General features: G+C 35.6%; 2 protein-coding genes across 3 annotated transcripts in view; one reads left to right on the top strand and one right to left on the bottom strand.

Annotated features, from left to right (window-relative positions):
• The window catches only part of LOC142337667 (patched domain-containing protein 3-like), a 72,686-nt gene extending 56,144 nt beyond the window's left edge, over positions 1-16,542 (top strand). The window contains exons 15-20 of the mRNA XM_075387083.1: positions 2,271-2,386; positions 2,703-2,858; positions 10,676-10,801; positions 13,260-13,404; positions 13,848-13,969; positions 15,995-16,542. Of these exons, the coding sequence (XP_075243198.1) occupies positions 2,271-2,386; positions 2,703-2,858; positions 10,676-10,801; positions 13,260-13,404; positions 13,848-13,969; positions 15,995-16,195 (866 nt within the window). The 3' untranslated portion in view covers positions 16,196-16,542. The remainder of the gene's footprint in view (positions 1-2,270; positions 2,387-2,702; positions 2,859-10,675; positions 10,802-13,259; positions 13,405-13,847; positions 13,970-15,994) is intronic.
• Positions 1-22,160, bottom strand: part of LOC142337669 (polyadenylate-binding protein-interacting protein 1-like) — a 509,163-nt gene that overhangs the window by 358,606 nt on the left and 128,397 nt on the right. The gene's annotated exons all lie outside the window — the stretch shown is intronic.

Below are 22,160 nucleotides of genomic sequence, written 5' to 3'. Positions count from 1 at the left end.
TTTAACTTTTAAAAGAGAAGGTCTCGGTGGTTTCACAAAGAGAAGTTCCAAGTAATCTCATTTTGTCTGTTTTTTGTCCAATTTTCCTTTGTAAATTAGTTTGATGTACTGCAATATGGCTTTCTGTGTTCTGTTTAAGCTTGTGTTTTTGATTATGCATTTATTCCTTTGCTGTTAAGTTTTTGAAATTTCACTGAGAAGTTGTTTCTTATTTGCTTATTTGCTTTTTTTCGAGAAAATATTTCAATATTATGAACGTTTGAAATCTGTTTTTATTGTTTTCGTTTGACATGAGGATTCAGTTCAGTTTTACTGAACATTCAATGCTAAATAATTAGATGTACTTGTATTTCAGCTTTAATTTCTCTTCTACTTGTTTTTCTTGTTGTTTTAATTCATTTTTTGAAATTTGAATTTCAACTCTAAATGAAATTTGAACTTTATTTTTTAATTTTGATTATGATGATGCCTCTATATGCAACTTGTCCTTAAGCTCCACATTCTAGCTTTTCGTCTTTTTTTCTCTCAAATATCTATGCTGAGTTTTTGCCTACAGTTTTATTTGCTCTGCATTTATGAGTTGTTAACAAAATTTAAAGATTTTACTTTTTTCCTCAGGTTTTTTTGCAGTTGGTTTTATTTACCATTGTGGATCTCTGGAAATTTTTTAAATGTATTGTTATGTTTTTAAAAACATAAATCACGCTACTTTAAAAAATTTTCTGTAGGTTAACTAATATTTGAGGTTTAAGTTTGTTTTTCTGAGTCCCGATAAATTTTAATTTTGTAACAGTTTTAATTCATGTTAACAAAGATATATCCAACACGAGAGAGTTTTTGTTGCGTTCTATGAAATGCTGTAGCGCCATTTTTCGTGAAACTTTTTTTAGGCTTTATTTACTCATTTCACTTTCTAAGAATGTTTAACTTATGCTTTTCCAACCGGCTGCAGATATGTTAGTAATCAGCTTAACAGTTTTTCCGTCTAAAATGTTTTGGATATTGTTCATTGTTACCATATGTGTTTCTAATGAAACAAAAGTTTATCGTTTTGTACAATTACACCGAGTTTTTATTCATAGTTTTTGGTTAATATTTATTTTGGTTTCTGAATGTTGTCTTAAATGCACCTGCTTCAACGATGTCCTTGCTGACATTTTGCGATGGCATGGATTGAAGTATTTAGCAATTGTTTTGACTCTCAGTAAGCAAAAAAATAATAGTTTTAAAACAAAAGATATTTGTTTCGGCTACAATTAGAGTTTGGTTTGCAAATACCCGCCGCTTCTCGGTTCTTCTGGAGATCTTCCAGTTATGGTTTTGTTTAGCTGTAGCAAGTTTGTTCATGACTTAAACTGACTTTTTTGGAACGTTTCTTTTGTTTTCGAGCATATGACTTAGTTTAACAGTGGCTTAGATAGTAACACTTAGTAAAAAAAGAACGATTGGCAATGTTCAAGGTCGAAATAAATTCTCTTTGAGCAGTTTCTTCCCATTGGGGTCCTTCTTCGCCATCTAAACTACATAAACTCCCCATCAAAGCCATCTAATGACGAAACCAGTCGTTTGAGAGCAATTCTCCCGACGTTAGTCGGTTATATTTACTATTCCTTAGACTTCTTGTTATTACTGTTAGCATTTAGGGGTTTTTTGAGATTGGCTAGAATCTTAAACTGACAATATCTCTCTCGGGGTTTGTTCTTGCTCGAAACCAATGTTTTGCTTGAAGATGGGCGTTGTATTATCTTTTTGCTTGTTAGATTTTGCTCACAGTACCTTGCTATGGGTGCCGGTTTCTTGGCAAAATAAGTTTCTTGGCAAAACGGCAGTCTTAACGTGTTCAATTGGCTGATATCATCTAATATTGTGCGTCTGTAAACGTATCGGATTCTACCTGACACTGCAGCAAAACTGTTAGCGCCCTAATTTCAAAGTAAATTTTTAGATTTGGTCTAAATCTCCATTTTTGATCTCGACAAATCCGAGAAACAATTAAACAGGCAAACAATTTTTGTGAGGTGATTTGCATTTGAAAATCAGTTATTTATATAATAGTTTCGTTAATCTTTGAATTCTTTTGGAAATGGTCACGGTAAGACAGACTTTCTCATTCTATTTCTTCTTATCTAGGTCATTGCAGTCCTGCTGTTGGTCTGATTTCTGTATTCCGCACGTTAATTCTAAAATGAAAAATGATTCTATCAAACAAATGCTGTTGAGTCCTCTCTTTCTAAAAATCTTTACCCTTGCTACGAACACAATTTTTTCAGATCAATTCAAGACCAATGAGGACTTTCTTGGAGCAGTCTACACCTTCGTGAATCAGAGACAGGGACTCAAATACAAGAAGGAAGTCAACTTCAACAAAGAGGGAACCAATATCACGGTTAGCGTAATACTACAAGTAGTAACTGACTCTGCTGCTTCATTTGGTGGGTTATAGTTGAGTCATGATTTTTGAGCCCTGAACAGACAACTCTCTTGAAATTTCTAACCGAAACCGGCTAATAAATTGCGAAAATGTTTGAGAAATCGTTTATTCCGGAGCCCAACTTTTAATGATGTAATCATAAAAACTTGTTGAAACGTATAAATTTCTTAAAATGAGGCTCAGCTGTTCCCTGCTAGCTTTACTTAGAAATACTTTTTTTATTCTCCCATGGTTATGTTTCTAACTATTTTGATTGGTTTATCTGTTTCAGAGTTCTCGTATGATGTTCTGGTATTCGAAAACATCCAAGAGCATTGAAGGGATAGAGGCTATGGACAATTCCAGGGCCATTGTGGACAATCTCAACTTAGGAGAGGACAATGCTTTCATTTACTCGGAAATTCTACTCACCTGGGAGGGATTCAAGGTTAATTCATAACTTTGCAAGTTGTTTAATATTGTTTAACGCATCGCAAATATTGCAACTAGCACATCACGTCTTAGCAATAAGTTCACACTAACTGTATTGAAAGTTAGGTAATCTCAGCTTTTAAAATTTGCGCAAATTTTGTTCAAGATACCCGATCCAGTTTTTCTCAAATCTTGCGTTTTTATAATTCAGTGTTTGTCTAAATTTGGCATCCAATATATCGATTATAGACCCTAAGGATTCTATAATTTTGGTCACGCCGAAACAAAAGGTGGAGTGAGCGGCTTTGCGGCGTGAATTTTTTTTTACTAATTTTAAATTAGAGTGGAAAAACGGTGTTTAAACAAAAAATCGCTTGCGATTTTTTATCCGTGCGACAATTGACATGTTTTTACTGTTTATCCGCTTTTTAATGTGGTTTTTTTTAATGCTTTTCCGAATCACTTCTTCGTTATTTATCTCTGCCTCTATTATGTTTATTTACGCTGTGTGTCTGGCTATTTGAGGCAACTGAGGTTCTACAAAAAAACTATATAAACGAAACTTGAGAAAATCAGTACAAGAATGGTTGTTTTCGTTAATCTTGCACAATCAATTAATTTATTAGCTGAGAACAATCAGGTATTGAATCTGAAATAGCTCATATCATGAATATGAAACGTGTCATTAAGCGCATAAAAGGAGCATTGATTTGCGAACTCTATCAGATGCTTTGTGCTATTACGAATTCGTTTTAGTTGATTAATAGCCGCCCTCATCTTCTCAGCCCGCTATTATTGCGCTCGTATTTTTTTTTACAATTCAAAGAATTTGAATTGTATTGGGGCGCTGTCTTTTTTTTTAAGATCTGTTCACACATTTTCATGATTTTTGAAGTCAAATTGGAGTGGTGATTTTGGTCACGCCGAAACAGGAAATGGAGCGAAAAAGCGAGTGGTTTTGCGGCGTGAATTTTTTTCGCTCTAATTTTAAAGTAGAGTGAGAAAACGATGTTTGAACAAAAATTCGGTTTCTCGGTAGTGGTTTTTTGTCCACATGCGGCAATTTCACTCTGATTTTTACTGTTTTTTCGATTTTTTGGATCGGATATTTTTTAATTGGTTTTCCCAATCCATTCAGAGCTCATTCTAGGCCTAGCTTTTTGTTTGAATTAAAATTTCATTTCTCGCTAGTGGTTTTTTGTTCACATGCGGCATTTTGACATTGATTTTCTGTTTATTTCTTATTTTTTTGTTCTGATTTTTTTTTAAAATGGTTTTTTCAATTCAATTATAGTCCATTCTAGGTCTAATTTTTCTGTTTAGTCAATGAAAATTCTTTGAATTGTACGTCAGGACTTGTCCTGCTATGTTTTTTTTTACTTCGTCAAACTTTTTTTCGCTTTACCATTTTGCCGCTTTTTCGACATTTTGCGTGAAATCCTTTGACTTCTCTAGGCTAGTTTCTCTCTTCTCTCATTCTGCTAAAAGTGAATTTGAACATCAGTTGCTAAGCAAAGCAATTCAAAATGAACAGTCGGTATAAAAAATTGAAGTCAGAAATAGAAACGGGATAAACCCATAAAGCCCAATTTTAGATGCCCGCTATTTGAACGTCGTTCCTATAAGTCTTAGTTACCACCTCTAATGCTTATTGGTGTTGATAGTAGCCCCTGTAGCCTCTCTCTAAGAAACAGAAGTATGTTCAACTACGAAATGCCATCAAAATAAATCGGACTTAAAAATAATTTTTGTACAAAAATCTTTTTTTTTCAATATATTCTATTCGTTCAATCCCAATCATGCTTATTGGAATCAACGGCGGCTATTTTCCGGCAATCTGCCGGGTATGTTTAAACCAGCAGATTATCCACGATGTCTTCTCATATTCAGCTTATTAATGAGCATATACCCAGAGCATGCACCAAAATGAACCCAAGGCATCTCTTTAACTCTCTGAATTTTAAAGCTTTCTCGCAGTCCAGACGCCCAGTTGAAAGCATTTTGCTTTTAACTTAACAATTAAAAGCCAGCTAACCATTTTGCGTCATTGTTTCACTGAGCATCAGTAACAGCGCTGAAAAAAAAAGAAAAGAATGAAGATGTTCGACGTTTTAGTTTGTTGCTGTGGGAGATAATTGCAGAATGCTCTACCTAAAAAGTCGCTCCAGACAATTAAATTTGTTTTCAATAAAGAATTCTGGCGTAGCTGTTAGATTAGATGAGTCGCTTTAGGAATAAATCACGCCGCAAAAATGAACTTTGAAAGTTTAAGGTGGTCTGTAAATTTCGGAAACTCAAATTTTATTGCTCTTCGCACTATTATGCTTTTTGCATCGTAATCTTAATTTTTCAATTCCTCTGTTTGAAGTCAACAAAGAGATCCTTTTGGGAAAGAGTTCATTGAAAATAGAATTCGACAACTCCTCCAATCTATTGTCAGTAACATGCAAAACCGAAAAAAGAACCGTGTGTTGCATTGGAAGTTCAACTGTTTCCGGAGAAAACTGTTGTCTACACTTCAAAAAGGACACATTTTTGCATTGATCAATATTTGCTACCTTGAATATTATTGAAAGCGTGATGATGAGAAATAGCATTTATCTATCTATCTAACTTCTATATATTAAATCTAACTCGAATGCTATACCACAATGTTTAAGCTCCCATCTTCACATGTTTTAGCGTCCCTTAAACATGCAGCCTAGTGTAATGCATGAGTTTTGAGACGCGCTATATTGCCATATTTAAGCTCCTAATTCGCTCATTTTTTGCACTCATAAAGCATGCCGCATAGCAAAAACAAGCGAGCCAATTAGCCACTAACCAAAATTTTGCTCAATATAAAGGTCAATAGGCGTAAGCAATAGACATCGGTAGCGCAGATGATAAGACCAATGACTCTTAAGCGAGGGTCAGTGATTGGAGTCTAACTAAAGACACCAAAAAACAAATATTTTCCTGGACCTCACATTTGAGAAGTTGGTTTTCTTTTTCTTTCGTTCTTTTTATCGTTCCTTTTCGTTTTTTTTTTCGTTTCTTTCTTTTCAATTTTTCACTTTGTCATATTTTGGCTCCAAATCTGCACAACTAGCCAAAACAGGCTTACCAAAGCAGGCGAGCAGTTAAAGCCATTGACTAAAGTTTTGCTGCTTCAGAAAGAGCAATAGACAATTGAATACGCATCGGTGGTGTAAGGGATAAGACATCTGGCTGGTGACATGGGTTGGCACCCGAGTTGATGCGAAAAATGGCTCTTGTTTTCGCTCTTGACCCAAAAACGGGTGATGTAATTTTTGTTTTTCATCCACTCATGTCTTTCTTTTTTGCTTTCTTCGTCTTCCCCTTTAATTCTTATCTTTCTTTGCTACAGATTGTTTTTTCTTTCTATAGTCATTTAAATGTAAATCGCATTTGAGTGGAATGGTTATCCGCTTTATCTTCAGATGCTTTCTGTCTTTAGAGCTACAGCCGAGCGTAACGAATGCGCTTTAAGACGCGCTTTACAGCTATATTTAGGCTCCTAATCTGCACATGTTTTTGCGCTTTTTGAGCAAGCCGCATACCAAAATTACGCGAGCCAAATAGCCACCTACCAAGAATTTGCTTATTAGAAAAGGTAATAGACGTAAACAATGGGCATCGGTAGCGTGAGGCATGAGAGCACTGGCTGTTAAACGAGGGACAGGGGTTCGAGTTGGGCGGAAAAAAAACGAATAGTTTCCTAGACGGCGAATTTTTTTCGTTGTTTTTGTTCCTTTTAGTTATTTTCTTTTGCTTTTGTCTTTTTTACCTGTTTTGCGCTTATTAAGCGTGCCGCACAGCTAAAACAGGTGAGCAAATAAATTCATGGACCGAAAAATTGCTGATGTATAAAGAGCCACTGACAAATGCATTACGCTTCGCTAGCGTTAGGGATAAGACCTATGTTAGTTAAGCGAGGGCCATGGGTGCGCACCCAATTTACTGCTAAAAATGGCGATTCAGTTCTTGAACCAAAATAGGTAATTGTTGTCTTCGATCCACTCTTCTCTTATTTTTTTTGTCTTTAAATCTTTGTCTGCTTAAATTGTTTTTACTTCTTCCCACTGATTCTATTAAATGAAAGTCGCACTTGAGCGAAATGGTTAACCGGGCTCATATTGTCACATGCTTTATTTGCCCCTAAAACTGCAGCCGAGCGTATGAGACAAGCGCTTTGGGACGCGCCATACCTCCTTATCTGTACATGTGTTCGCGCTCACTAAACATGTCGCACAAATAGGCGATCCAATAAAGGCTTTGATCAAAATTCTGCTGCTATAGAAGGAGCTATAATCAAATGCAGTACGCATCGGTAGCGTGAGGAGTGAGACCTATGGTTCTTGGGCGAGGGGCATTGGTTCGCGCCCGAGTTAGTGCCGAACATTGCTCCTTTTTTTATTGGCCCAAAAATATTAGTTTTTTTCATCGTGTGTTTCTTTCTTCCTTTCCTCCTCTTTATTTTTCTATGTTATATTTTTGTAGTGCTATGTCACTATGATTAAGCTCCTAATTTCCGCTTGTTTTGAAGCTCCTCAAACTTGATGCGTAACGTAGTATGTGCGTTTTGAGACGCGTTATGCCGCCATCTGAACAAGCCTTACCGCTTCTTAAACATGCGACACAGCAAAGTCAAAAATAAGTTGATCAAAAGGTTGCTGCTACATAGAGCAATATTTGCAAACAATAGGGATTGGTGGCGTAAGTGGTAAGACCTATGGCATTCAAACGAGAGGCCTATTTTCGAGCCCAGGCTGGGGTTTAAAAAAATCCTAATTTCATTCAAACCTATTCTGTTAAATGATTTTCTCGCGATGTTTTTGCGGGCCTGCTAGTCTTCTTTAAATTTCTACACGACGATGCGCTTAGCACGCTTATTCGCTGTTTGTCAACACTGCTGCAGGTCCATTAGAGCTCGTGCTGTAGTTGACGCTTTATTTTTTGATGTGAAATCTTTTTTAGTGGAGCAAAACGGTCGATGATCTGAGTTTTGCTACGCACTGAAATTAGTTACGCATTAGTTGAGATATTAATTGTTTAAAGATATGTTTGAGTCAATTATCAAGTAGTTATTTAGATGTTTCGCCGTTTAATTGGAAATGGATAGTAATGCCAGCTAATTGTAGACTGTTTTGAGCGGTTTCGGATGCGCGCTATCAATTTTTAGCTACTGTAGATATTTTCTCCACAATAGTTTTTCGACAGCGAATAAGCCATCTTTTAAGTTGGAAAAAAACTTTCTGTAAAGTCGGCACTTATTATAGCAAAGATATACGAAGCTCACGAAATACGAAGAAGTTTGTTGAAGGCATGTTTCAAAAGTATTTTCAGTCTCTTGAGTGTTTCTCCGGTGCTCCTGTCTTTGGTTGTTCCGTAGATATCTAGCTCGAGCTGTATTGATTCTTCGTAAATAGTTGCTTATCTCTCAAGCGGATACATATCTGGTTGGCAAGTTTCTTGGTGTTGTACGAGTACAACGCATACAAACGAATATTGGCACCTGCTGTTCAAGAATATTAACTTCAAGTAGTTTTCTTCGGATTAGTATTTACCAATAATACCATTAAATCATCAAGAAACTTAAAAATTTAAACCTTTAATTACTTTAGGTACATGCTACAGATTTCTGCCTGAAAAACATTTTCTTGTCATCTGATTTTTTGGAATCAACATTTGAAATTTACAGATTATGGTCCTGGACAGAAATGAGAACCAAATATGACCTCGAAATTAATTAATTAAGAACAAACTATCAATATTATTAGAGCAGAGAAGCTGTAGGCTGAGCGGAGCTATATTGCGGTACTCTTGATTTTTACAATTCAAAGAATTTGAATTGTATTGGGGCGCTCTCTTTTTTTTAAAGATCTGTTCACACATTTTCATGATTTTTGAAGTCAAATTGAAGTAGCGATTTTGATCACGCCGAAACTGGAAATTGAGCGAAAAAGCGAGTGGTTTTGCTGCGTGAATTTTTTCGCTCTAATTTTAAAGTAGAGTGAGAAAACGGTGTTTGAACAAAAATTCTTTTCTCGCTAGTGGTTTTTGTTCACATGCTGCATTTTCACTTTGGTTTTTACTGTTTTTTCAATTTTTTGGATCGGATTCTTTTTCTAATTGGTTTTTCCAATCCATTCATAGTTAATTCTAGGCGTTGTTTTTTGTTAGAATCGAATAACATTTCTCGCTAGTGGTTTTTTGTTCTCGCTAGCGGCATGTTGACATTAATTTTCTGTGTTTTTTTTTGTTTTTTTAATCTGATATTTTTAGAAATGATTTTCCCAATTCACTCATAGTCCGTCTTAGGTCTAGTTTTTTGTTTAGTCAATGAGAATTCTTTGAATTGTACGTCAGGATTTGTCCTGCTATGTTTTTTTTTGTTTCGTCGTCTGACGCTCTTTTTCGTTTTATATTTGTTCACACAGCAAAGCTGAAAAAGTCAAATTTTCTGAATGACTTCTTCCTCTCACTAACGGCGTTTGCGCGCGTGACGTCATTTCTCACTCTCTTTAGAAACGTTGAGTTAGAAACGTGATTAGATTTTGATCACAATTGACCGACCGCACTCAATAAAATGACTTTTGCACTTTAAAAACTTAAGTTTAATTTGCATTTGTTTAAGGTCAAATGAACTCATATGTGCGGCAAAGGTCCCTAATAAGAGGCTTCTGTGGGATGAATTTTAACAAGCTTTATTAATTTATCGCTGACTGTTTTTTACCTAGCTTTTTGAGCGACGTTGATTTTTTTTTCAATTTAGATCTGTCTCTGTTTCTATCTCTATTATACGGCACGCAGGTCTATTCTTTCGCAGCTATTCCGGCAGTCTGCCGGCTATGTTAAAGGATTATTAGCGCTTTAATTAGGGATATGTCACGTGAGAATGTGAGGGGCGAAATGAGCACGAGACAAACTGTATCCTTCAATTGTTCTCATCATAAAATCGAGCGATCTACTTGACTATTTATTATGAATATAATAATCAAAATCTTAATGGGTGAAATTTATAGTATGTTTGTATAAATATATCTCCGAGTATTTTATAAATTATTTTTTCCCAGTGCTCTATTGAAGACAGTTGGTTATTTTAACTAAATCTTGGTGAAAAAAAGAACGTGTTTCTCATGCCCACAACAACATAAAATATCTTGTTCAAAACACTCGATTACTCTAACTGGAGGAAAATAACTTTTTTCTAGATTTGAAAACAATTAAATATTCACTCCTCAGATAAGTTTCATCATGCTGTTGAATATTGAACTGCGATTGGCCTTGAATGTTTTCTTTTGTTACAAATTCATTCTATTACAGCTTTATGTTCGCGCTCCAAGAAATGTGAAAGGATTTTTTTTCACTCTGTTGTTGATGAATTAAATTTAATGCTTGTCATATTTTTTCGTTAACAGAAACCAGGTCTTGTTATATTTTTCAATTTTAGGCATCGCGAAACTTTGTTCGAAAAACTTGAAACATATTCCCTCAACTATAGTGCGCCGTCCATCTACGTATAATAATCGCCAGTTTTTTATTATTGCAGATCTATAAAGTTGTCGCACTTTTTTTGGCTATATTTAAAGTTAAGAACACAAAATTTTTAGCACTTTTCGCGAATTTGATTCTGAGCCGTGTAGTAAACGTTTGATAGAAAAGAATTAAAAAGAAGCTTTTCTTTTTAAGTTCTGACGCTTAAAAGGGGCCGCATTGATCGTTCAAAAAATATTGCAGTGCGATGAATGAAAGCACAAACATCTTTAGCATAAATTTTAAATCTACTCTTTGTTTTTCGCAGGTTATACTAGATATATAATGTTTCAGGTGATCCGCTGGGAGTTGTTCAGAAATGTGGGCCTGGCCTTCGCTGTTGTCTTTCTAGTGTGTATGGTTCTCATTGCCAACATTGTCACTGTTATGCTAGTGCTTTGCTGTGTCGTCTTCACTATGGTTAGAGCAAAAATCAATTAAAAGTTTAAATACTAATTAATAGCCGCCCTCATCTTCTCAGCCGGCTATTATAGCGCTCCTATTTTTTACAATTCAAAGAATTTGAATTGTATTGGGGCGCTGTCTTTTTTTTAAGATCTGTTCACACATTTTCATGATTTTTGAAGTCAAATTGGAGTAGCAATTTTGGTCACGCCGAAACAGGAAATGGAGCGAAAAAGCGAGTGGTTTTGCGGCGTGAACTTTTTTCGCTCTAATCTTATAGTAGAGTGAGAAAACGGTGTTTGAACAAAAATTCGGTTTCTCAGTAGTGGTTTTTTGTTCACATTCGGCAATTTCACTCTGATTTTTACTGTTTTTTTCGATTTTTTGGATCGGATTTTTTTCTAGAGGGTTTGCCCAATCCATTCACAGCTCATTCTAGGCCTAGTTTTTTGTTTGAATTAAATTTTCATTTCTCGCTAGTGGTTTTTTTGTTCACATGCGGCATTTTGACATTGATTTTCAGTTTTTTTTCTTATTTTTTTATCTGATTTTTTTTTAAAATGGTTTATTTCTCAATCCATTCATAGTGCATTCTAGGTCTAGTTTTCTGTTTAGTCAATGAAAATTCTTTGAATTGTACGTCAGGACTTGTCCTGCTATGTTTTTTTACTTCGTCGAATAAAAAAATATTTCGCTTTACCTCATTTTGCCGCTTTTTCAACATTTTGGGTGAAATCTTTCTGACTTCTATAACCTAGTTTCTCTCTTCTCTCATTCTGCTAAAAGTGATTTTCAACATCAGTTGCTCAGCAAAGCAATTCCAAATGAACAGAGTCAGTATAAAAAATTGAAGTCAGAAGTGAAACGGGATAAACCCATAAAGCCCAATTTTAGATGCCCGCTATTTGAACGTCGTTCCTATAAGTCTTATTTACCATCTGTAATGCTTATTAATAGCCGCTCTCATCTTCTCAGCCGGCTATTATTGCGCTTGTTTTTTTTTTTTTTACTTCGTCAAACTTTTTTTCGCTTTACCATTTTGCCGCTTTTTCGACATTTTGCGTGAAATCTTTTTGACTTCTCTAGCCTAGTTTCTCTCTTCTCTCATTCTGCTAAAAGTGATTTTCAACATCAGTTGCTCAGCAAAGCAATTCAAAATGAACAGAGTCACTATAAAAAATTGAAGTCAGAAGTAGAAACGGGATAAACCCATAAAGCCCAATTTTAGATGCCCGCTATTTGAACGTCGTTCCTATAAGTCTTATTTACCATCTGTAATGCTTATTAATAGCCGCTCTCATCTTCTCAGCCGGCTATTATTGCGCTTGTATTGTTTTTTACTTCGTCAATCTTTTTTTCGCTTTACCATTTTGCCGCTTTTTTGACATTTTGCGTGAAATCTTTTTGACTTCTCTAGGCTAGTTTCTCTCTTCTCTCATTCTGCTAAAAGTGAATTTGAACATCAGTTGCTGAGCAAAGCAATTCAAAATGAACAGAGTCGGTATAAAAAATTGAAGTCAGAAATAGAAACGGGATAAACCCATAAAGCCCAATTTTAGATGCCCGCTATTTGAACGTCGTTCCTATAAGTCTTAGTTACCACCTCTAATGCTTATTGGTGTTGATAGTAGCCCTTGTAGCCTCTCTCTAAGAAACAGAAGTATGTTCAACTACGAAATGCCATCAAAATAAATCGGACTTAAAAAATATTTTTGTACAAAAATCTTTTTTTTTTCAATATATTCTACTCGTTCAATCCCAATCATGCTTATTGGAATCAACGGCGGCTATTTTCCGGCAATCTGCAGGGTATGTTTGGTATTGATAGTAGCCCCTGTAGCCTCTGTCTAAGAAACAGAAGTACGTTATGTTCAACTACGAAATGCCATCAAAATAAATCGGACTTAAAAAATGTTTTTGTACAAAAATCTTTTTTTTTCAATATCTATTCTTTCAATCTCAATCATGCTTATTGGAATCAACGGCGGCTATTTTCCGGCAATATGCCGGGTATGTTTTGCATTGTTTTAAACTAGAGTTGTAACAAGTGGTTTCAATACTTGCCAGTATTAACGAATTTACAGCAAAAAGAACAGAAAAATTTGTGAACATTTTCATTCTCTATTTGGAAAAGAGTTTAATAAAGTTCAATAAAGAGTGTTGGAAAAAAATTGTGTAAGATAATATATCGGTAGAAAGGTGTTCTCCAAGGTCGATTTCTTTCGTGGAATGAATTTAACAAATAAATAGACTGCTAAGCTGCTTTGGATTTTAAAACGGCTATTTTCCTGAATTAAAAATATCCTGAATTAAAAATATTTTAAGTTTTAAAAACTTAAAAACTTACTTAAGAACTTGACCTTTGACAAGAATTTTATGAAGATGATGTTTAAAGCTCAATGTTCGATAATAATTGGCAAAAAAAATCAATCTTGCTGGTGCTGGATGTCAGTGGTATGTGTGTATACTTTAGGTAGAGGTAGTTGGGTTCCTGTATTTCTGGGGTCTGACAATCAACGTGGTCACTACAATAGTGATTGTACTGTCTATTGGTCTGGTTGTGGACTACGCTGCACACATCGGCCACTCTTTCATGGTCTCAACTGGATCCAAGCAACGTAAGACACCATCAAGAGAGTAAAATCTCGTAAAGTTTTGAAACTGGTTATCCGATCCATTTCTGGAACCTATAGTATAACTGAGTAACGGTTAACTCTAGAAAATCCTAGTACACTTAATGTAACCAATGACAAGCCGAGGGAAGAGGAATCATCACAATTTCAGAGGACCTCATTCACCATAGGACATCTATATGCTTCAAAACGTTTGGAAAAGTGCAGGTTGTCCGTTCCGTCATGAATTGTCTGTAGAGTTTAATTTTGAAAAAAAAAGATTTTACACCTAATGGAGTTCTCAAATTTTGAATACCTACGATTTACTGGAAATAAAATTATTGATTTTCTTTTTTTTTAAAGCATTATGGTTTTTCTCAAATTGTGTGAGCGTTCTTCCACGTGAATGCATTATTTTGCATTAGTTAGATTTTGCGTATTTTGTGTAGAGAGGATGCGCAAATGTCTGCGTGCGATGGGAGTGGCAGTTTTCAATGGCGGATTCTCCACCTTCCTCGCCTTCCTCCCGCTCGTCATGTCCACCTCATTCGTATTCTCCACGTTCTTCAAGGTACCTCCTTATCATTAATCTCTTCGCAAGAAAATCTGATTGGTTGAATTTTGCGATGTGAAAGTATAAATATTTCCACGATACTTTGTATTAATTATTTTCGGGTGCTCTTCCGAAACATTCAGTTATGGATTTGAATCTTAGAGTTAAAAAATAAACATTTTAATCGTACCCACAGCATTATATGAATATTATCTTCAAAACATCACCCGATAAATCTAACAAACTATTGTGTTGACAAATTATCATATTCCTACCGACTACTCTATCATAGCGCATTGTTCGACTAAAACTCATTCGGATTATTACGTCTCATCAACCTTAACATTAAATAAAACAAGAGGGCTCGTGTAAGACAATTTTTTGGAGCAACCATGATTACAACTTCCTTTAATATGAAAACTGAAAAAAATCACAGCCCTCATTTCGATGTGATTTTAACAGCTCCTTGGAAAATTGAAGTTCGGCAAGAGCAATAATCAATCGCAAACAAAAGTAATCTTAAGCAAACAGAGACTGTTCCAATGATGCAATTTATACAATAGTTAGACAATATCCAGTTGCAAATTTTTCTGAAAAATGTCACTTGATATTCAACATACTCAGAAATTATGGTTTTTTTTAAGTTTTGTCTTTCTGGTAAGAACTCTGTTCAAAATTTTTTTATTTGTTCTATATTGGAACAAATTCTAATTTTGCACAATTTTAAATTGAGCAATGTTGGGAAAGATAATTTTCTCATTGTTTTTTCTCAAATTATTGCGTTCTGTTCTTCTTGGTAGCAATTACCCTTATATAATATAGATACAGCTTTTCATAGTGATATGAAACCCTTTAACAACTAATGAAAAGGAATTTGGGTAATACTTTGCAACAATTTTGAAGAAAAAGTCTCTTATCCTCAATGAAAAATTTGACCTGTTAGTTATTTGAAGTGAAAACATATGACGTGCTCCTAAAGAAATCTCATTGAACCGGACTGATAAATTAAATGACACCTTTTGACCAGTTGAATTATCATCGTCATTTTAAATCTGATGTAAGGAGCCTGAGAAAAGAAAAAAAAACATTTGCTCTTTCAAAAATTCCTGACTGTCCTATTGTTATGTTTTTATGTCCCCTAAAAAACCAATTCGGTTATTTGTTGACATATTAACACATCAATCAGTGGAGGGCTTCCTTGCTAGAGTTTTACAATGAACAGCAGAAATTTGCAAGAAACGTTACATGGAAATATAATTTTATACGTTTCCTAAATCTTTTCCTGATTTGTGTTTTTTTATTTTTCATATAAATTGAAAAAAGTGGTGGTTTCTCCACGTTTTTCCTCAGTTTCTGCTGACTAAAATGGGTAGTCAGCTGGAGGCCAACAGAGTGCTGAAGTTCAAAAGGTATTGAAAGCGTCAGGATCAATCAACAAAATGTAGAATTGAAAAAGAAAAACAATTTTTCACTTTGAAAAAGAAAATCTTTCTCACCACATTGTTCTGTTATTCACGTCTCAATTACCCCTTTTGGTTAATTCGGTGACAATCCAATGAAGTCCGTTTCTGAATTGAATTATGGGTAGTGGGTTTGAGGTTAAGCATAAGTGCCCCGAGATTTTATATAAAAATGAGGCAATTTAGTTGAAAAAAGTAAATTTGGATCTTTTAATTAAAAATTTACCATAATGTTCCCTTTGCGTTGCTGTTGAATCCAATAGTTTATGATATAGAGGCACTAATTGTCACAAAAATTTGGTTTTCTTAAATTTAAAAATTTCCCCGCCCCCCAAAAAAAATTCTTTTTCCTGTCGATTTTTTCAACGGCTCTCCTTGTTCAGACTTACAAAAAAATTATTGGTTTCTTATAAAATCAAAACAATCTTCTAGGGGCGACAAAATTTTCTTTTTTTTCTACCCAAGGTTAGCTTTCCATTCAAGACGTTTTGTACATTTTTAATGAATCTTTTAGCTGTTATAACAACTTTACAAACGCCTCAGCCTTTTGTGAGCACAGTTAACTTTCAACTTTATGTTTCAGGTGTTTCTTTTAGTTGCAGCTTGTGGTCTATTTCACGGACTTATTTTCCTCCCAGTTACTCTCAGCTGGTTCGGACCATCACCATACCTCTCAGTCACCCAGGGTCACTCTAGGAAGGGCAGCAAGAAAGATCAGGCCACCCCTGAAAAGGAAAATGCTGTTCAGGAAATGAAAGACATGAAAGCAGATTCCGAAGTTTGAAAAAACAGTTGTTAAACCGTGATGGTGTTTTTTATGCTTCAAGATTAGCTTTTCCTTGTACAAAAGGAATATCAAAACTTTCTTTTATATTTATATAATTTTTGTGTTAGTATAAAGCATTCATAGATCTGCTCTCTTATCTCAAAAACTCATTTCAAAACTCTGTTTGTTTACGGAGAAATTTCCGAGATGTTTTTAATTCCTTAGAGGTCACAAAACTGGCTTTGAGTTTGATGACATTTGGAATACTGTAAGTGATTTGTCAATTTGGATACATAGACTTGCTAATTTCCCAAGTTTGATTAAAGAAGTATTTAATTTGTTCCAATTGATTTCTTTAAGTTTTACTTTTAAATAACAAAAAAGAATTATCGAGAATTTAAGTTAAAAAGAAGGTTTCGGAAATTGCGTTCTTTCTATCATATTTTCGTTCGGATTTTTGCCAGTCTCTACAGCTTTGCTTACAACATTGATAGCCAGTAGAGTCAGTTTGACCTTAAAGCCTAATGTTAACTGCTTCCCAAAACGAAAAATCATGACGTCTAACTGTTATGAAAACCAAGTTCATGAACCTTGAGAGAAATCTTAGAGCAAATATCCCACAAAAGTTGTTAGTTAAAGCTGGAATTACTTTTGCTTGTACGAATGGATTAGTGTACCGGGCAGAGTTGAGACAAACCGACGCTGAAAAAAAGCACATGTTTATCCGCTGAGATGAACCGTTTGTTTACAATAGCATAAGAATGTGAAATGATTACCGAAGACTTACAGTTCTTCAAAATATTCATAACGCTAGACGAAATAATAAGTTCTTAGACAAAATTGAACTGACTGCAAGTTTATGGGGCAATTAGTTTTGTTATATAGCATTTTACTCTGTCAAAATACAAGACTAAGGGGAAAGTTTCTTAATGACGTCGTTATTTCGAATAACTTTTTATTTAAATATTTATATATTTTATATTATGAATAACATTTGCATATTTTTCGATTTTCAATTTTGACTTTAAAACCGGAGAAAACTGTTAAAGCTCCTTTGTAACTGGTTTAAAAATATAGAATGAAATTGAGATTCTGATCTGTCGCACAAAATGATCTATCAGGGAATAAAAAAAAAAGAAACTTCATGGCAATTAAAGAAATCTTGAAAAAAACTGCGATTGACAGTTGATGACAAGTTAAGCTAATAAAACCGCCTGTTCTAAAAATACATGGAAATGCGATGTCTCTTTTCAAGATATCATGGGGTAGGCTGTGATGTAAATATTTATTATGTTCTGTGCGCTAATATAGCAATTTTGTAACGGCGTCAATCTGTGACCATGTGAAAACTATATTTGATATACTGGCGTTGATGCTAACTTTGTTTTCTTCAGCAAATGTCGAAACAGCAAAGAAGTCAATTTGTTTGTTCCTCTGTTGATGTAAAGGAGCAGTTAATTAGCAAAATTTTTCGTTTTCGTGCGCAAGTGTTTTTGAACTAAACTTTTCAGACAGAGCCACTATAATAGTTCGATGAAAGAGTTTGGCTCGATAGTCCGAACGGCTGGTAAGAAGTTTTCAAAACAACGAAAAAAACGTAAGGGCTTTGACCGGTTTTAGGGAAGCGAAAACCGACGATTTCTTATGAATATGACCAAAATTCTCAACGCAGGAAGGCGCAAACGTCAATAGATAACGCCCTAACGGAACTGCATAACCAGTGCCATGGCATAGCCAATGCTTGTTATTGGATGACTGGCTTGCTTCTTAGTGGATCTGCCGAAAAAGCGGAGCTAGTCCATTAAACATTTTCTGATTTGTCCACATTCAATTTTTAATGTTTTGGGAATCTTTTGTGGAAATGAATGAATTCGGTTTCTAGCAGATCGTTATATCCTCCGCTAAAGAAACACACAAATGTGTTTGTGCTGCGTTAAAAAAGATCATTTAACCATGTCAAAGGTGGCTGCCGTAGAGCGTACTACAATAAAGTTGACGCCAGAACTCTGATTTGCCTGCTGAATTGTCAAAGTTTAAACACGGCCGAGGAAAAAATGCACTGCAAGTAGGATTGCAGCAACTTAGCAACAATTTTAAAGGCGAAAAATTTTTTAAGGTTTTTTGTACTGTTGGCCCCACTTCAAATCATACGCAAGGGCCATCAGACATCAAGAACTAAATTTGAAACAGAAAAACTTAGAATTTGTCAACACTCAAAAATGGTCAAAACTGAAAAATTTTTTTTTATTGGGTGCATTTTTCATAATTTTTCTATTAAAAAAAAATTTATTTCTATGTTAATTAAGTGAACTCTTACTTATTTGTTTATTGTCAAATGCCATAATTCCAAGGCATTCGGTGCTATGTGATAACTTCCGCTCTCTTGTCGATAAAACCATATTGCGCAGTTACTGAAATTTACAGTGTAAATATTGACCTAAATTTCTCCACCTGATAAACCAATCAGTAACAAGTTAAAATGATGTTATAGATGATATTTACCATAAAGTTTATTTTCCGTTTATTTGGATAGTTAGATTTTATCGAATTTACGGAAATTAGAAACTGTCCCAAATAGATATTGGTTCTCAAATAAGGTTTGCTAGATCTTAAGATCACCCGAGTTCTAAATTTGTTGAGCTTTCTGGAGAAGAAATTCTTAGCAATAGCAGCAATTGGCCGAAGCCTTACAAACTTCAGCTCCAGATTGAACAAAGTGTTAATTTTTAGGACTTCAATCAAAAATAAAGTTACAGACCTTTAGTGCAACCGAACGACTAATAGTTTCAACGAGATTTTTCGTCAGTTAGAACCATGTGAAAAACCAGACGACGTAAAGCTCGAAAATTGGGCGGTGATATTTTGGTTCCAATGACATTTTTAGCAGCCGCAACATGTAATTTTTTAGCCAAATGGATGATCAATGGGCAGATGACTTATTTCCTACTGTTATTACTCCTTTGTTTGATCACAATTCACCAGCTGCAATAAAGCATCGGTATTCAATCAGTGTTCAATTTAACTGTATACAACATAAAATTTTAGAGAGCAGAAAATTTTTTCATGGCACAGAGCAACCTATCCGGTTAAAGAATAGCGCAAAAGCTCATTAGAAAAGCTCTGGAAATCTAGTTTTAGGTTGGGCAAGTCTTTGCTTAAGTCTATGAGCTGCCACCGATTCCGAGAGATGCATTAAAAAAAATTTATAAAGCAAAGCAAGCGATTTTGTGCTATTTTAGAAACTACATTTAATGAGAAATAATTTTTTTTGAAAATCAATGTAAGAGAAATTTTCCGAGTGAATGTCCAAGCAAAACTTTTCTTACATTACGCACAAAAATTTTAACCAACAATTCATTTTTGTTTTCATTTTATTCAAACACACTCCAGATTGGAAAAACATGTTGGGAGAGCAAGAAAAAGCTTAATAATTGGACTGACGAGTGGTGTGGACGACGTGTGCACGAAAGTGTAGCGTGCGACACACCCGGGAGGGTAAAGGAAACCGTCAGTTCGAGCGGCAGTTTTTTAACTCTAGTGCTGCTTTCGTCATTTAACAATACTAATTCAGCGTTTTGGGTTAGTGCTCGGAAAACATATGTCACTTAGATCTGCGATTCATAGCAGGCACATAATTTTTAATTGAACGGCCAGGTTGTTTTTCATAGAGCTGCACGCAAGGGTCGTGCTTATGTTGATCTACTTTGTCATCACCAACGATTGCCCGAAAAAAGATAGCCGGTTTACCAAGTAGAAAATGACCTAGATCATATGCCTCGGTGTTTATGAGTAAGTTAAGAGCATACTTGACGAGACATAGTGGATTGTTCAAAATTTTATTCATGAGGTGGCGTATAACACTGACAGTTAACAAAACTCTTAAAACAGCTATCAAACCACTCCCAGATGCAATCTTGGCTTTTTGATTTTAGCCGATTGAACCACTTGATGGTTTTATGCGCACAATCCGAAGTAACGTTTGTAATATTCGATTTTTCATTGCTCTGACGGAGCTGTTTTTCTGCTTCCATTAAGTTCTTACCTTTATCTGACCAAATCGTAATCATTGTAGTCCGGCTGAAGAGGATCTGCTTCAATCCCGTTACAAAAGAAACAGCATCAATGAACGGAGTCATTTCCCAATGAAGAGCACGATTAACCAGACAAGTGAAGAGTTAACCCCATATCTCGGTTGCCCTGTGAAAAGTAACGTCAAAATGTGCCAAAGCAATCAAGTGTTTCTGAAGGGAGGAGACGGTTAAAGGAGTATCCGTTTTAGGAGGTTGACCATGATTGGTTGAACTCTTGCTGCACAGAATTTCTTCCTCATGAAGCTAGTTGAACTGATGGATCTTAATGAGGTACGTAAATTGAGGACTGCACAACGTTACTGTGCCATTGACCGTACGTAATGAACGAAATATTTAGTAAACATGCAGCAATTTTTTTAACAGAGTAATTTTGCAATCTGTTAGTTAATGTGAAGTCTGAGAGAAGGGTATAATTCCCGTCAACTCTTTTTTCAATTGGCAGTTATTTCCAACAGAAGAACATATGCCAAGTAAACGGAGAAATAACAATACGCTTGATGGAGTTGTTAACAAGAAGATTACTTTTGTCGGTTACAAATGAGTCTCTTTGAGCCAGACACTGGATTTGACGCTTTGCATCGTCAGGTTTTATAGTTTCCATTATCAACCCTGGGCAAAACGATAAATTTGCTGAGGTTGTGCGAGACGAACCAAAAAGGTGGCCACAAAGTAAGAACTAAGATACCAAACGGTATCAAACGACAATCAAAAATACTAACGACAATCAAAGATAACAAACGGGACTTACCTGTGACAAATGCCACATCTCACAACTAAGTTGTGGTTTTGACGATCACACAAAAAATCAAAAATCTATAGTGGTTACTCCATATTCAAAATAATGACTTTGGTTCAGTGGATTGAAGAGAGCAATCGAGTCATATCCCTTATGCTGGTTCCAATTCTGGTCAGCTTGAACTTGCATAAATGGGTAAGAATTACGAGTTCCTGTGACCTCATGTTCCGTGACCTCATGGTTTCATAATGGTAATGATGACGATCGCTATGATGAGAACCTTTGATGACTGACCAGAAGAAACGATACCACATCAACAATCCAGCGGAAACAAAATTCCTGATGATTGCTGACTCTCAAGCTAAAGAATTAGTTGCAGGCAACCTCAACATCCTGTTGTTCTCGGACGGGCGCATAAACGACGCCTACAACTTCATCCCCAACGACCAGCAGTACGAGCTCATCATCCTCTTCATAGGAGGTTATGATCTGTTCTCTGGTTGTGCCTCCTCCTATTAGCCCCCTAGTCAAGTAGCCAAGAAACTCCATTCCCTAGCCAACTTTCTAGCCCCTAGAACGAAGCAGATTTTTGTGCTTGGCATCCCAAAACGACAGGAAACGACAACAAGGAGCACGCAAAGTCAGCTAACGAAATCTTGGAGGCTTTGGCAGAGAGAGTTCCTGGAGTGGAGCCAAAAGCTTCTTGGAAATTCCGGTTTATAGCGAACTACTTAAGTAGTATGAAGTATTACAGAGAAGATAGAACTCATCTGAACAAAGCGGGATTGAATAACATCAAGAACCTTATCAAGGAGAAGGTGTTGTAAAAGTGATACAGCAAACAGCTCAACCAGAAAGGCAACCTTGACAAATACCAGTGCAAAGGCTTCCACAATCACTGCCCCTGTCGTAACTGGAAGCGTCCGCGGTCCTCATCATCCCCATCTTCTTCTGCTTGGTGAGATAACTCTCCTTGCCCTTTAGTTTGAGCATCAAAAACTGTCTTTAGGCTCGCCAAATGACACAACAACTAAGTTCAAGTCTTAACTGCTCGCTTTGTCTATAGGCACCTTTAGGTTGCCACTGGACTAGTCAGATGAGAGTTAAACATGGGTAAGCTTTGTAAGTCTCGCAAAAAGCAAATGTCAGTAAACAA

The sequence above is a fragment of the Convolutriloba macropyga genome, chromosome 4, assembly GCF_964194025.1.
Source record: "Convolutriloba macropyga chromosome 4, txConMacr16.3, whole genome shotgun sequence".
Classification (NCBI taxonomy): domain Eukaryota; kingdom Metazoa; phylum Xenacoelomorpha; order Acoela; family Convolutidae; genus Convolutriloba; species Convolutriloba macropyga.
Note: the sequence above shows the minus strand (reverse complement) of the source record. Positions and strands in the feature narration are given on the sequence as shown.